The sequence below is a fragment of the Nicotiana sylvestris genome, chromosome 10 (genome assembly GCF_000393655.2).
Source record: "Nicotiana sylvestris chromosome 10, ASM39365v2, whole genome shotgun sequence".
NCBI classification, from domain to species: Eukaryota; Viridiplantae; Streptophyta; class Magnoliopsida; order Solanales; family Solanaceae; genus Nicotiana; species Nicotiana sylvestris.
The window spans coordinates 7040872-7054021 of NC_091066.1; the positions used below are offsets into that span (position 1 = coordinate 7040872).

The 13150-nt window shown below is 33.2% G+C and overlaps 1 protein-coding gene across 1 annotated transcript; it reads right to left on the reverse strand.

Annotated features, from left to right (window-relative positions):
* Positions 1-6762: 6762 nt before the first annotated feature.
* Positions 6763-8451, reverse strand: LOC104245795 (transcription factor MYB108-like). Its single transcript, XM_009801468.2, has 3 exons — positions 8194-8451; positions 7878-8007; positions 6763-7601 (listed from the first exon to the last, which is right to left on the reverse strand). Exons 1-3 carry the CDS (start codon positions 8327-8329, stop codon positions 7040-7042), a joined length of 828 nt encoding a protein of 275 aa, XP_009799770.1. The 5' UTR covers positions 8330-8451; the 3' UTR covers positions 6763-7039.
* Between the last annotated feature and the right edge of the window lie 4699 nt (positions 8452-13150).

Here is a 13150-nt window from a genome sequence, read left to right on the forward strand (position 1 = left end):
TCTTGGTCACTAGCAGCTTTCCTTTTCGATGAAGAACCCCGAGATTTTCTCTTGGGCTCTTTCTAAAGAAATACGGGAAGCCACGACCGCCTCGGCACTAATCCCTCGAACAACAAATCCTGATAAAAAGAAGGATTAAAATAAGTTCTGGGAAAAACAATAAATAGTTAAATAAAAAAAACTCTTACCATGAGTTTTCACTTTCCAACCAAATCATTGGGAAAGATTCTTCCAAGATCTACCCTCCATTGGGGCTGTATTCAATAACTTTTCTACCCTACCACGGAAATTGGAAATTTCCTCAACAATTCCCATGGTTGCAGAAAAATAAAAGGAAAATAAGAATAATGATCATCAAAATTGAAGAAAAAAGTACGAGAAAGTTATTAAAAAAGAAAACTCACGTGCAAAATTCCACTTCTAGGGGAAGGGAACATTTTCATCACCCGCTAAACCAATAGTGGGGGCAGCAACAAACCTGGCGTACCAGGCACGGTCTCTGTCATCTTCTGGACTAACCAAAAATCCTTTACTCCTTACTACTAAAGTAAAAACACCTTGGCGGAAAAGTATGGGAGAGTAAAAGTGAATTAAATAAGCAAAAGTGAAAGGCACACCGGCCATGTTAGTCAAGTGCCTCAAACAGGCAACATCCCTCCACAATATAGGGTCAATTTGACTTAAGCAAACATCGAAAAAAGGACAGAATTCAAGAATAATAGGATCAATAGTAGGTTTGAATACTAATGTAAAAGGGTATGTATAAATAAAGGAAAATCCAATTAAATAAGAGGTGATTCTTTGATTCGCGTTGGGAATTATGATAGGGAAGTCATGACTCCAATGACAGTCTTTATGAACTAAAGAAATCAGACCCTCTGTGATCTGAGTTGGATAGATATTATCACGATCTAAAGAGGACACTTGATTTCTAAGGGACTCCCTATCATTGTAGAAAGATAGTTCTGCAGGAACTATTTCTTCTATTGTAGGTTCATGAACAGGTTCAGCGGGTTCCTTACCCCTGAAAGAAGATCTTTGTGAGAAAGAACCTCTGGTTCTGAAAGAAGGACTGGAACTAGATGAAGGAAGAGAAGAACTACGTAAAGAAGAAGACCCTAAATTGCGAAGTCTACCTCCTCTTCTACTCCTGCTAGGGGCAAGAGGAAAGTTATCAGCTATGGAGACTCTTCTAGGGTTAGGGTCTGATGAAGACATGATAGTACGAGGAAGAAGCAAACAAAAATTCAAGAATTGAATATTCAGAGAATGTTATGTGATAAGGATGAAGACGAAAACTATATTTATACTAAGAAGCAACCGTCAAAGGAAAAGGTGCAATGATGGAAAGGTCATAATGAGAACTGTCGCTTCGTGAATAGTGAAGCCGTAAAAAAACCTTAAAAAGTGCTGCAAAGTTGCAGAGCCAATAAAAGGGTGCCACGTGTGATAAGCATTAAATGGAAGTGACAATTGAAGCGTCGATTCTACCGTAGCCTTAATAGCGGCAGATATTTCTGCTTTAATAAAACCCATTTCCCAAACATTCAATTGATGAATAAATGGCAAGTGGGGGGACTATCTGTATTGGAAAAATCGAGTTTACATATTGAAGTGATTGGAAGATGACGTGTCATGACACGAAGGCTGGTCAAAGAGTGATAATTGGCAAAGAGGCACGAGTTGCAATAGATACGAGCAGATGTACAAGTAGAGGCACAAGCAGTTATTCAAAAGACTCAACGCTCGTACCTATTTATACCCAAAAACCAAGGAGGATGAATCTGATAGCACAAGAGAGTACAGATACAATATTTAATAAGCATTAAATACTAAAAACGTTAGAGAATCTGTATTAAATTACAATGATTATGTAACGTAGCATTTAATGCTTTTAATTGTCTATAATTGCCTTATTATGACAAAGGCAAAACGTATATCTTTGAGATAGCTATAAAAAGGAGAGAATGGATCATTTGTAAGGACACGAAAGATCATCTGAATATACTGGTTTACTTTATTTTCTTCTATCTATCTTATTGTTAGCAAAATCACTTTCCTTTATTCAGTTTTGATTATCAGTAACCCGTGTTTTTCTAAATTAAAGCTTTGACCGAAATTTCACTTTTTGGTTAAACAAGCACCTAGACTCACATACTTATGCTTAGCGCCGAGACTATTTTAGGAGTGAACCACCTCTTTTTTTTTTTTTAATGTTCCGCAAAAACTTTTTAGGGACTACATCGTTAAGATCAGTCCCATGTTGTGATAACTAGGGCTTTGCACGGATCGGATTGGATCGGATTTAGCATATTTCGGATTCGAATTTCGGATTTCGGATTCTGAAAAGGGCAATCCGAATCCGATCCGAATTAACATTGGATTGGATCGGATTTTAAACTTTGGATCGGATAATTTTTCAGATTGTCGGATCGGATTGTCACAAAATTTTTCAACAATTTAAAGTTCATTCGGTGTCTCTATCTCATCTTCCATCTACCAAAACAAACAAAAAAATCAAAATAAAATCAAAAGTTGAAGAATAGAACATGAAATAGACATAAAAGACAGAAGAGAAGAGAAGAGAGGCGGAAGAAAGAGACATAAAATCAAAGTAAAATCGGAAGTTTGAGTCATTGAGACTCTTTTAGTCTTCACTGAAGAGAAGAGAGGTGCAAGAGAGGCGGAAAAATCTAAGTGAGTGAGGGGGTGTGTGAAAAATGAATAAGCATAACCCTAAAATTTTAGTGTGTATTTATATAGGTACATATAATTTCGGATATCGGATCGGATCGGATTAAAATCATACCAATCCGAATCCAATCCGAAAATCCGAAATTTCATAAAACACAATCCGTATCCAATCCGAAAATCCGAAATTTGAAATCCGAAAATCCGAAATAGAGTGGATCGGATCGGATTTCGGATATCCGATCCAAATGCACAGCCCTAGTGATAACACTTCTTAATTTTTTGCTTAATAATAAACTTTTCTGATTAGCCAAAAAAACAAAATGAATAAAAATCTTGCGAGATGGGCATAATAGCGTGTTTGGCATAATAAGGATATGTGTTATACGTAATTATTCCCACGATCCATATTAATTGAGTTTTAATGCAGGTATCAAACATTCGATAGAAAACAAAGTAGAGTGTTCTCATAACACTGTTGGAGACAAAGATGTTCTTTCTAATAGTGGAAATGGGATGATAAAAATTGCAATATCTATTACGGGTTAGAAAAGAATTCTATGTCAAACAAGAAACCCCAAAAAAATTGGAATTAGTAATGATAGAGAATACCTTTTCTTTACCACAATACAACTTGTGGTAATGAGATTTGAACAAGAAAATGTATTCTTCGTAACTTCCCTTTCAACAAATACCTTCACGCAATGGATCTTTTTGAGATAAATGAGAGAGCATTACGAATTTTTGTCTTTGACGGCTAGTGGTTAATGTTATGTTCTCACTATTCTTTCGTTTTCATAGTGTCGGCCGGTTTATTTACTAGTTATTGCTTTTGCTTGTCATCTAATTATTTCTGGTCTTTATGATACTGTTATTATTCCTATGGTATCTGTTGACTATATTGATATATTGTTTCTTTTCGTCTTCTTGAATCAAGAGTTTTTTTGGAAACAACCTCTCTACTCCATTGAGGCAGGGGTAAGGTTTGTGTATACACTACCCTCCCCGGATCTTACTATTGGGATTTTAGTGGGTCGTTGTTATTATTGTTGTGAGAGAGCATTACGAATTAAGAGAAGCATACCAATTAAGAGCAGATTCAGTATTTAAACTTTATTGCTTATAAATTCTAAAACGACTTTAAATACTAATGACTGAATTCTAAATTTAAAATTTATAGATATTTAGTAAATTTTACATAAATATAAATTTTAGGGCACACACTGGATCCAATTGAACCCGTAAGTTGTCATCTAGCTTAATTATATCTTAATTAATTACTAGTATATGTTATTTGATATATTTAGGTTGAGGACTATTGTTATATAATTTTAAAATGGTGTTCATTTAATCTCTTAATGCCAATAATGAAATTATTATACGGGTAGTTGTAGTATTTTTATTTGTTTTTTGGGGAAAAAAAAAGAGTAAAAGAACTTCAACTTCATTTGCACTAACCTTTTTAGAGCGAAAATGAAATAAGTAAAGGATGGGTTCTCTGGAAGCTACGGGATAGACATGAGAAAAATTACATAGACTTTGTATGAACAAACCATATTAATTTCTTATAATTTAGTAATAAATTATGCTAAAATGTATACTAATATCAATTCTCAGTAAATATTTTCCGAGACAATATAGTAATAATTATTTTTATGAGGTTATGTGTCATGTGTTTTTTTTTTGTTTCTCACATGGTGTTTCCGAGACAATAGGATTCGCACGGGTAGGGCCCCTCTTACCAAGAATTTTTTTATATTTAATGCTTGAACTCGAGACCTCTGGTTAAGGAAGGAGCAACCGATATGAAACATGTATACGTGGCGAGAGGGTAGGAAGAATTGACATTTGAGAGGAACCGATAACTTTTTAAAGATTTTATTTGCAGATATGGCCTATGGCTGCTTTAGTTAGGAAACCTACTAATAGGTATAATTTATTTACGTGGATATCTCTTAACAATAACACCTCTTTTAATTTTGGGACCACTTTGATGGCTTATTTGCAACAAGGCACCTGTAGTACAAATATTCCTATTTCCTTTTTAAATTATTTGTAGTTTTATATGTGTAGATAAGAGGGGTTGCTCTGATGGTAAGCAACTTCCGCTTCCAACTAAGAGGTTGTGAGTTCGAGTCTTCCCAAGTGCAAGGTGGGAAGTTCTTGGAGGGAAGGATGTCGGGGGTCTATTTGGAAACAACCTCTCTACCCCAGGGTAGGGGTAAGGTTTGCGTACACACTACCCTCCCCAGACCTCACTAAGTGGGATTATACTGGGTTGTTGTTGTTGTAGTTTTATATGTGTAAATTTCTCTCGTGTGAGCATGCCAATTAAAAAATAATACGTAATAATATATTAGCGCCTAAGCTAACTATCTCGACTGGTTGGAGATGGAGCTGCAGAGGGTAGTTCCGGTAAGAAAGGGAAACTTTTATTGATAAGCCATGGCGGAGCCACATTCAACCAAAGGGTGTTAAATAGACACCCTTTTGTCGAAAAATTACACTGTATTACTAGATAATATTTTTTGTTTCATATATATTTATTATACGTTTAACACCCCTTAACTTTTTGATATATCTAAATTTTTATATTCTGATACATTTCAGTGAAAATTCTGGTTCTGCCACTGTTGCTAAGGACAGTATGTGAAATTGTGAATGGTGAATTGGCACAAATCTGATATGAAGTACTATGTTGCCGCGAATCAGCTGGAAGAATTTCATCATGCCGTATTTTATTGGAAAAGCCGACTTTATTGGCCTAAAGCTAATTAAACAAAAATAAATCCAAAGAGACTTTGTTTGTACGACGGAAGAAAATAAGGCCAAATAAGAAACGAATTTGAGATTTGTTCTTAAAATATTCTCATAAATTAGTCATTAGTGACATTTGAAGCCACTAAGGTAGCATTCACACGATATTATGATAAGATTACACTATTGGGGAGACACTTATTAATGAGAACGGCAGTTAAATGCGGATTCAGAATTTGAATTATCGATTTTAAATTCCAAAAAAACAACTTATTAGAATCTGAATAAATTATATATACATATTACATAAATTTTTTATTATAATTATAAAGTTATGCTGAACTTATAACTAGAATGCTGACGGCATTCTAGTTATAAATAATGGAGTATAGAATATTGCCGATTTTAGAATAAGGAAATTAGTTTCTGACGGCAACAACTGGAAATTAGTTTTTTATAAATAATGGAGTATAGAATTTTAGAATATTGCCACTTCTTCTTAATCATTGTTGTGTACTTATTTCTCCTTTTGCAGATTTTAGAATAAGGACAAGGGTCTATCTTGTTAATACTCCACTTGTAATCTGATTCACGCCCCATAGACTATGTTTTAATTATTAATTTTTAAAATTCCATGACTTGAGTCCAAGATTAGAATAACAAGCAACAACGACATTTTTATTAGTAAACATATATAGTGAAACCTATTATACCCTCTTTCGAGATTATTATATTCATTTTACAGTAATAACTTTTTTCTCTATTAATTCTCTTCTTTTAATGCAATCATAATTAAGTTTATTATTAAAAGAAAACAAGTTGTTTGATTGGAACAAAATCGAGGATAATTAATCCGGTAGTATTTTTTTTTATCCCTATGAGAGGGTGTGATAACTAATTTCGAGAAAATTAATCATGGGATAACTTGGTTTCCCGGCCAAACAACCTCTTAGAGTATGGCTAGAGCTTGGAAAATTGAAAGCACAATATATAGCACTTGCAGAGGCAGACTCAAAATTCGAAAGGAGGGGGCATCATTGCCAAATAAACTTTGAGCAAATGATGGAGTCGAAAATTGACAAATACAACCGCCAAAGATTTGAATCTTATGGCATCAATCAAAATATATACATGTTATTTCAGATATATATATATATATATATATATATATATGCACATTTTTTCGAAGTTACTGGAGGCCGATATATAACCTCTTTACCCAATATATATATATATATATATATATATGCACATTTTTTCGAAGTTACTGGAGGCCGATATATAACCTCTTTACCCAAAGGGTAGTTCCGCCTCTGCACTCATAAAAGAAATTGTCCATTTAAAGAATAAAATTTAACAAGAAGCAAATTAAATGTTACAAATCCTTTCAAACCCTTAACTACAAAAAAGAAAAATAAATTCTAAGATTGTATTACATGCAGATTACATGTATATATCTCTTCACAAAGGCTAGCAAATATATATCTCATAAAAAAGAAAAAAGAAAAATTCCTGTGTTTTGGTGAGTTATAATGAGTAATAACCCTAATTTTACTTCTACACTTGAATTAACTCTAATTTGTTTTAAACCTCAGACATCATTGTTGAGTTGCTGCTGTAAAAACAACATGTCCTCAATATTCCACAAATTGTCTGAAACATCTTCAGTACCCTCCATCCATTGGCTCATGTTTTGCTGATTATTATAATCCACTGTTCTAAAGTCTAATGCACCATTTTGAAAGTAACCTGTGGGGCTAATCAATAATTCTCCATAATCATTTTGATTAATAGGGTAATTATTGTAGCAACAGTCAGATATGTCAGAAACTGGTGAAACTTGTGTCCCCATTGAGTTTTCTGATGATGCTGTCACGCTCGAATTTTCCTGCGTGACGCTCGTGCTTACATGATTATTATTGTTGTTGTTACTGTTGTTGGTGGTGGTGATAGTAGTGGTGGCGGCGGAATTGGAAGAAGCTTGAATTCTTTCAGCTAGCCTTGGCATCCAAAGATAACGTAGTGTATCTTTGAATTGTTTGCTATTGACATCACATTTTAGCTGTTTGGCATGCTTTTGCACTCGAGTTCTCCAGTAGTTCTTGATCTCATTATCAGTTCTTCCTGGCAAATGTTGAGCAATTTTGGACCACCTGCATTCAAATAAAATAATATTAGATTGAGACGGCTTAAAATATGGAGTAATATAGATTGTAACAATTCATATAGTCAATTTCAACTTGGTTGAGATTCAATCGTAGCTATTATTGTTTGCAGTTGAAAAAATAGTACTCGCTTTGTCCCATTTTTATATGAGGGGTTTAGAGTACAAAGGCGTAAAATCGTTTGAGATATGGATTCTTTAAATTTTTTAAAATAAAATTTACATATTTAAAATGACGTAAAAAGTATTATAAGTCTTAACATACCGATTGCCCCAACGAGAATGAAGTTCAAGAATCAAGAGTTGTTCTTCAAGAGTAATATTTCCTCGTCGAACATCTGGTCGAAGATAATTAAGCCATCTCAATCTGCAGCTTTTCCCTGTTCTTTTCAAACCTGTTATTTTATTCCATCAACATATTAATTATCGGAGCATAATTAATACTACTAAAAAGATTAATTACTTAGTACGGAAAGAAATTACTATCAACCAACCTAGCTATTGGTTAAGCGCGCGCATACACAAAAAAAAAAATATTTAAAAAATTCTTTTGCACTGTCAGTATATATATAGAAATTTACCAGCACATCGAGCGAGAGAATTCCAACGACCTTCGCCATGAATAGCGATGTGATTTATAAGAGTGAAATCTTCTTCAACAGTCCATGAACCTCTTTTAAGGTCCATATGATCTTCATTAACATGTTGCATATCCATCAATATGAAATATTTTCTGTAAATTTTGATGGATTTCTTGTTTTATGTATAGAGAGATAGATATTTTTAGAGAGAGAAAGAGAAAGATGAGACGTAAAGAGATGTATCGATTTGTTCACGAGGAGATAAAAGGAAGTGATGAGGGTTTATATAGATTCAATAGAAAGAGAGAAAAGTTTGAAAAATGGTGAGTTAAACGTGGAATTAGATGGGAAAGAAGAAGAAACTTGTATTTAATTTAATTAATTAATAGTGAAACTCGTCTTCTTTTTCCACTTGTTTAATTCTAAAGTTAAGTTGATGAAGTGTATAGTGTATTATAATTAATTACACTTAATGACTTAAACTCGGTTTGACACTTTTGACTCTGCCCATATGACTATAAATTTTAATATTAGTCCCACAAAATCAATATATTTACATTTCTTTTTCCCTTCTTACACCCACCAAGCAAGTTGTCATGGTTTTGCTGACTTTCTAACTTCATTTTTTCTTAGTTAGTTAATTTCCTAAATTCCTTGCTTGAAAATGGAATAGGATGTCCACTAACATTTGAAAATGAAAATTTATGGTATTTTTTAAAGTTTTACGATGAATTAGAGACGTGGTTATAATTAGCAATTAACTTTAATTAACAGCTAAAACATTTGGAGAATTTGACCCAAAAAAACAAGGAAAGAAAAAAGAAAGAAAACAAGATTGATGATATCTTGTCGTTTCTCGTTAATCTAAGATAAAACATATTTATTGGCAAAAACCCAAATTCTCGAACTCAAAAATAAAATTGAAAATAATTTAAGGTTGAAATAGCATATAATGACGGTCGTGCTCATCTTGGACTTGATCGTACTCTTTGGATCGTCCATGCTCATGTAACGCCGACGTCAATAAAGATTGCAGGACACTAAAAAAACATGTAGCATATAGAGTATAACTTTTTGGGCCAAAAAAAATAAGAAAATAGAAAAGGTCCCCAAGTGCTTGAGGGGGAGGGGTTCGAACTTGTTTTTTTGTGTGTCTTCCATAGTTGAGGTGAAGGGTTCAAACCCCATATGTAGGCGCAGAATCCCTTTAATCTTTACCCCCTTCCCTTCTTAGGGGCGAAGCCAATGTATAAGTTACGGTTCCACTAAACTCAGATTCTGTATTTGTCTTAGGAAATTCATTAAATATGTACAAATTATCAATTTAGAACCTCATTAACTTAAATTCACTAAAATTCTGAACCCCTAAGCTTCAAATCCTGGCCTCTCATCTGCCCCTTCTCCCCTTTTTTCCATCCTCTCCCTCCCCTGATTAATTAAGAAAAACCATGTTATATCGTCAGTTAGAATTAGTATTATCGTATATACTCATGTATCATTAGTATAAAGATTCAAAATACATACATTAACAATATAAAACTCTTTTATATTGTCAGTGTATAAAATTTTAACTTTTAATATAATTAAATACAACATGCAAAACCCTAATTAAACTAACTAGGGTTATTCTGTTCTTTAAATATCCCCATGTCACCAACTCTCGCCTCCTATATCCTGCTACGTCTGAAAAGGCTAAGTTCTTCAATCGGCTATTTGTCTATTCTTTAACTATAGAAATTTAGCCAACTATCGTTTGTGGTGTCTCGTTAAAGTAGATATGCGAATAGGAACTATGCACGCAGTTATACTATTGAGGGCTATATAATTTATAAATTAGTAGAATATTTCCCCTTCAAGCCTTTTCCTATGGGGAGTATTTATGATTCAATAAATGTGTGAATCCTACTCTATGCTTAGTACCTTTCTTTTTATAAAGCTTATTAAGTATAGTGATAGTTGTTATGAATGCGGAGCCGGCAGGATTTCAAGTTTGTGAATTCGGAATTCTAATCGTTTTAAATTATTGGTTCTAAAATAATAATTTATACATATTCAAAATTTAATAAAATTTTTAAAACAAATACGAAATTCGAATCAAAGTTACTGAGTTCGGCCGAACATTCTCGGTACTCTAGCTCTACCCCTGGTTATGAATGAAGATAGCCAAGAGGCCACGGTGGAGGACATAGTTGGGATTTGGGAACTTATATATGTGACCCAGGGTAATATATTTTGGGCCAAAAGTATTTTTTTAAAAGTTAAAGTGTTTCGCCAAACTTTTAGAAGGAAAAGAAATGCATTTGAGTAGAAATAGAAGTGGAAAAAAGTAGAATTCTCCCCAAAAGCACTTTTTGAAAAAACACTTTTGAGAAAAATAAACTTAAAAAATATCTTTTAAAAGCTTGGTCAAATTTTAGTTGATGCTCAGAAGTGATTTTCAAATTAAATAGTCAAACATAAATTGCCCACCAAAAGTATTTTTTGAAAAGTATTTTTTAAAATAAGTTGATTTTAAAAGCTTGGCCAAACATAGCTATAAATTTCATGTAAAAAGGAATATGACACCGGTAGCGAATACACAACACAAACTTATTTTATATGTATAAATAATACTTTTTGTAAAGAATATATTTGTACATTGCACCTATAGAGCCTGACATAATATAAAGTAATTTTTAATTTAGGATAGCTTGAAGGTCCAAAACAGCCAATTACGCCCTCTTTTTTAATTTGAGGAAAGTAAAATCACAAAAGTCTAAAAATACACGTGGAGGATCTATGATTAAATTAGTGCAAGAATTAAAATTTATTAATCAAGAATATACGTTATACATTTTAAGCCACCGGCCATCCTTTTGGTTGCATTAGTTAATAATCTACACTGTAAAATATATTTTATTTTATTTATGTTCTCTAGCTTCTTACTAATTACTAATTAATACAAGGGCTGCTACTATAAATAGATATTCATGGACCACTATGAGACTACAATTTTTGAAATGTTTCCATATTCATTGCATTGTTTAAGCTACCGGATTAAACAATAAACTTCTTTAATTTTATCCGTTTAGCTGTCCCTTTTTTTTTAATAAAGAAATAAAAAGTAAAATGGTACGGCGCACATTTTCAGAATTTATGGCTAATTAATTTAAAAGTAAAAGAGGATATATAAAGACATTTACGTAAACAAATTAATTTACAAAATGAGTATGTCGTGGTCAGAGACGGAGCTAGGATTTCAATCATTTTAAGTTACTGGGTTCTAAGTTAATAATTTATACATATTCAATATATATATAAGACAAATATAAGGTTCGAACCAAATCTACTGAGTTCGGCTAAATCCGCTCCGGACATTCTAGCTCCGCCCTGGTCGTGGCATGGCAATCACGTGTTCGTGATATTAAAATACATGCAACCAGATGATGTACTTCAGATTATTAAAGTGTTATTATATTGATGAAAAAAAGGCGATAGTATAGTTTTTTGTTAGTTACTTAGTTTGTCTAGTTTAAATTGTTATTTACTTATTTTGCTCTCATTTTATTGCTTGAGATGTCTCATGTGATAATATATAGGTATTACAAGAAAATAGGCAAAATACATAAGTTGGCACTCGAACAATGGACCAAATCCATGTTACACACTTTCTGTGGACACAAATAATATTACACACTCAACCTTTTAAAAGTGTATCTAATACACCCCACTTTTTTCTTGACCACTTTACCTAAATATGGGTAATGTCACGCACCAATAAGGTCGTAACACGTGTCATTAACATAAATAAATAAAACAAAAAATATAAAATTACACATATACCCTCATCTTCTCCAACCCCATCTCTTCCACCTCCATCTCCTCCTCCACGGACCACCCAAAAAATTAGAACGCACAATTCAACCCAAAAATTAGGAGCCCAAGTGATTTAATCCCAGAAAGAAATAAAAACATCAAAAGCCAATAAGCCATGGCTCACACCACAGTATCATCACCACAACAAGGCCATTGTTAAAAAAAATGCAACAATGGCAAAGGTAGATCGAAAATTACAACTGCTTGGGTACCATATCTATTGAAGCTTATCTACATCAACAAAGACATAAACGAACTATTTTCATTTATAGCTCTCTTCCAAAATTTTGTTTGTCATTTCCATGGCTGCCATCGCCACCACCAACTTTCAGAATAAAAAATTCAGCCTCCTCTTCAAAATAGATTGGAAGGTTGAGATTAATGCAAAATATGTATATTTAAGAGAAAATATGAAAGAAAAAAAAAAGAAGGGATTTGGTGGGGGGGGGGGAGGTGTTGGCTGGCGGAAGAGAAAGATAGAGGAAGGGTGGGGAAGATGAGGAGATTGCAGACACATGGCATAAAATAAATAATTAGACAGTATTTTTATTAGTAGACGCACTTCTATCGTGGTGTTTTACACATGCTGAGTCCTGGTCAAAAACGGTGTGTATTAGACACACTTTTAAAAGGTTGCGTGTGTAATATTATTTGTGTCCACAGAAAGTATGTAACAGGGATTTGGTCCATTGTTCGAGTGCCAACTTATATATTTTGCCCAAGAAAATACCTAACATAAAATACTACTACTTCTAAACGTTATTAACCTACGCCATTTTGGATGAATTATCATTTTGCCGCTAAACTTTTTAAATTACTTCTTCAAAAAATACCTTAACAATGCATTAAAACAATCCCTGTAATTAATTTATGCTACTTTTTTTTAGTAAACAAATTTTTTTTTATAACCATTTGCGATATTTACAAGCAAAACTAAACAATTGCAGTTTGACACCTCCAAACCGCAGCAAAGCAACAGACTAACTATGACATCAATAGTTTTTGGATCTCTTTGCTTAGCTTGAAATACTCTTTTGATTCCTTTCTATCCACAAGTAACACACATGTACTGCCACTATCATTCGATAAATTTCTGCAGTTG

Bases quoted from the DNA above. Each gene is read 5' to 3' on its own strand.
- LOC104245795 (XM_009801468.2), bottom strand. From the start codon at position 8,329: ATGGATATGCAACATGTTAATGAAGATCATATGGACCTTAAAAGAGGT. The intron at 8,008-8,193 runs GTAAATTTCTAT...ATAAAATAACAG, and splicing joins TTCTCTCGCTCGATGTGCTG to GTTTGAAAAGAACAGGGAAA. The intron at 7,602-7,877 runs GTATGTTAAGAC...ATTTGAATGCAG, and splicing joins CATTCTCGTTGGGGCAATCG to GTGGTCCAAAATTGCTCAAC.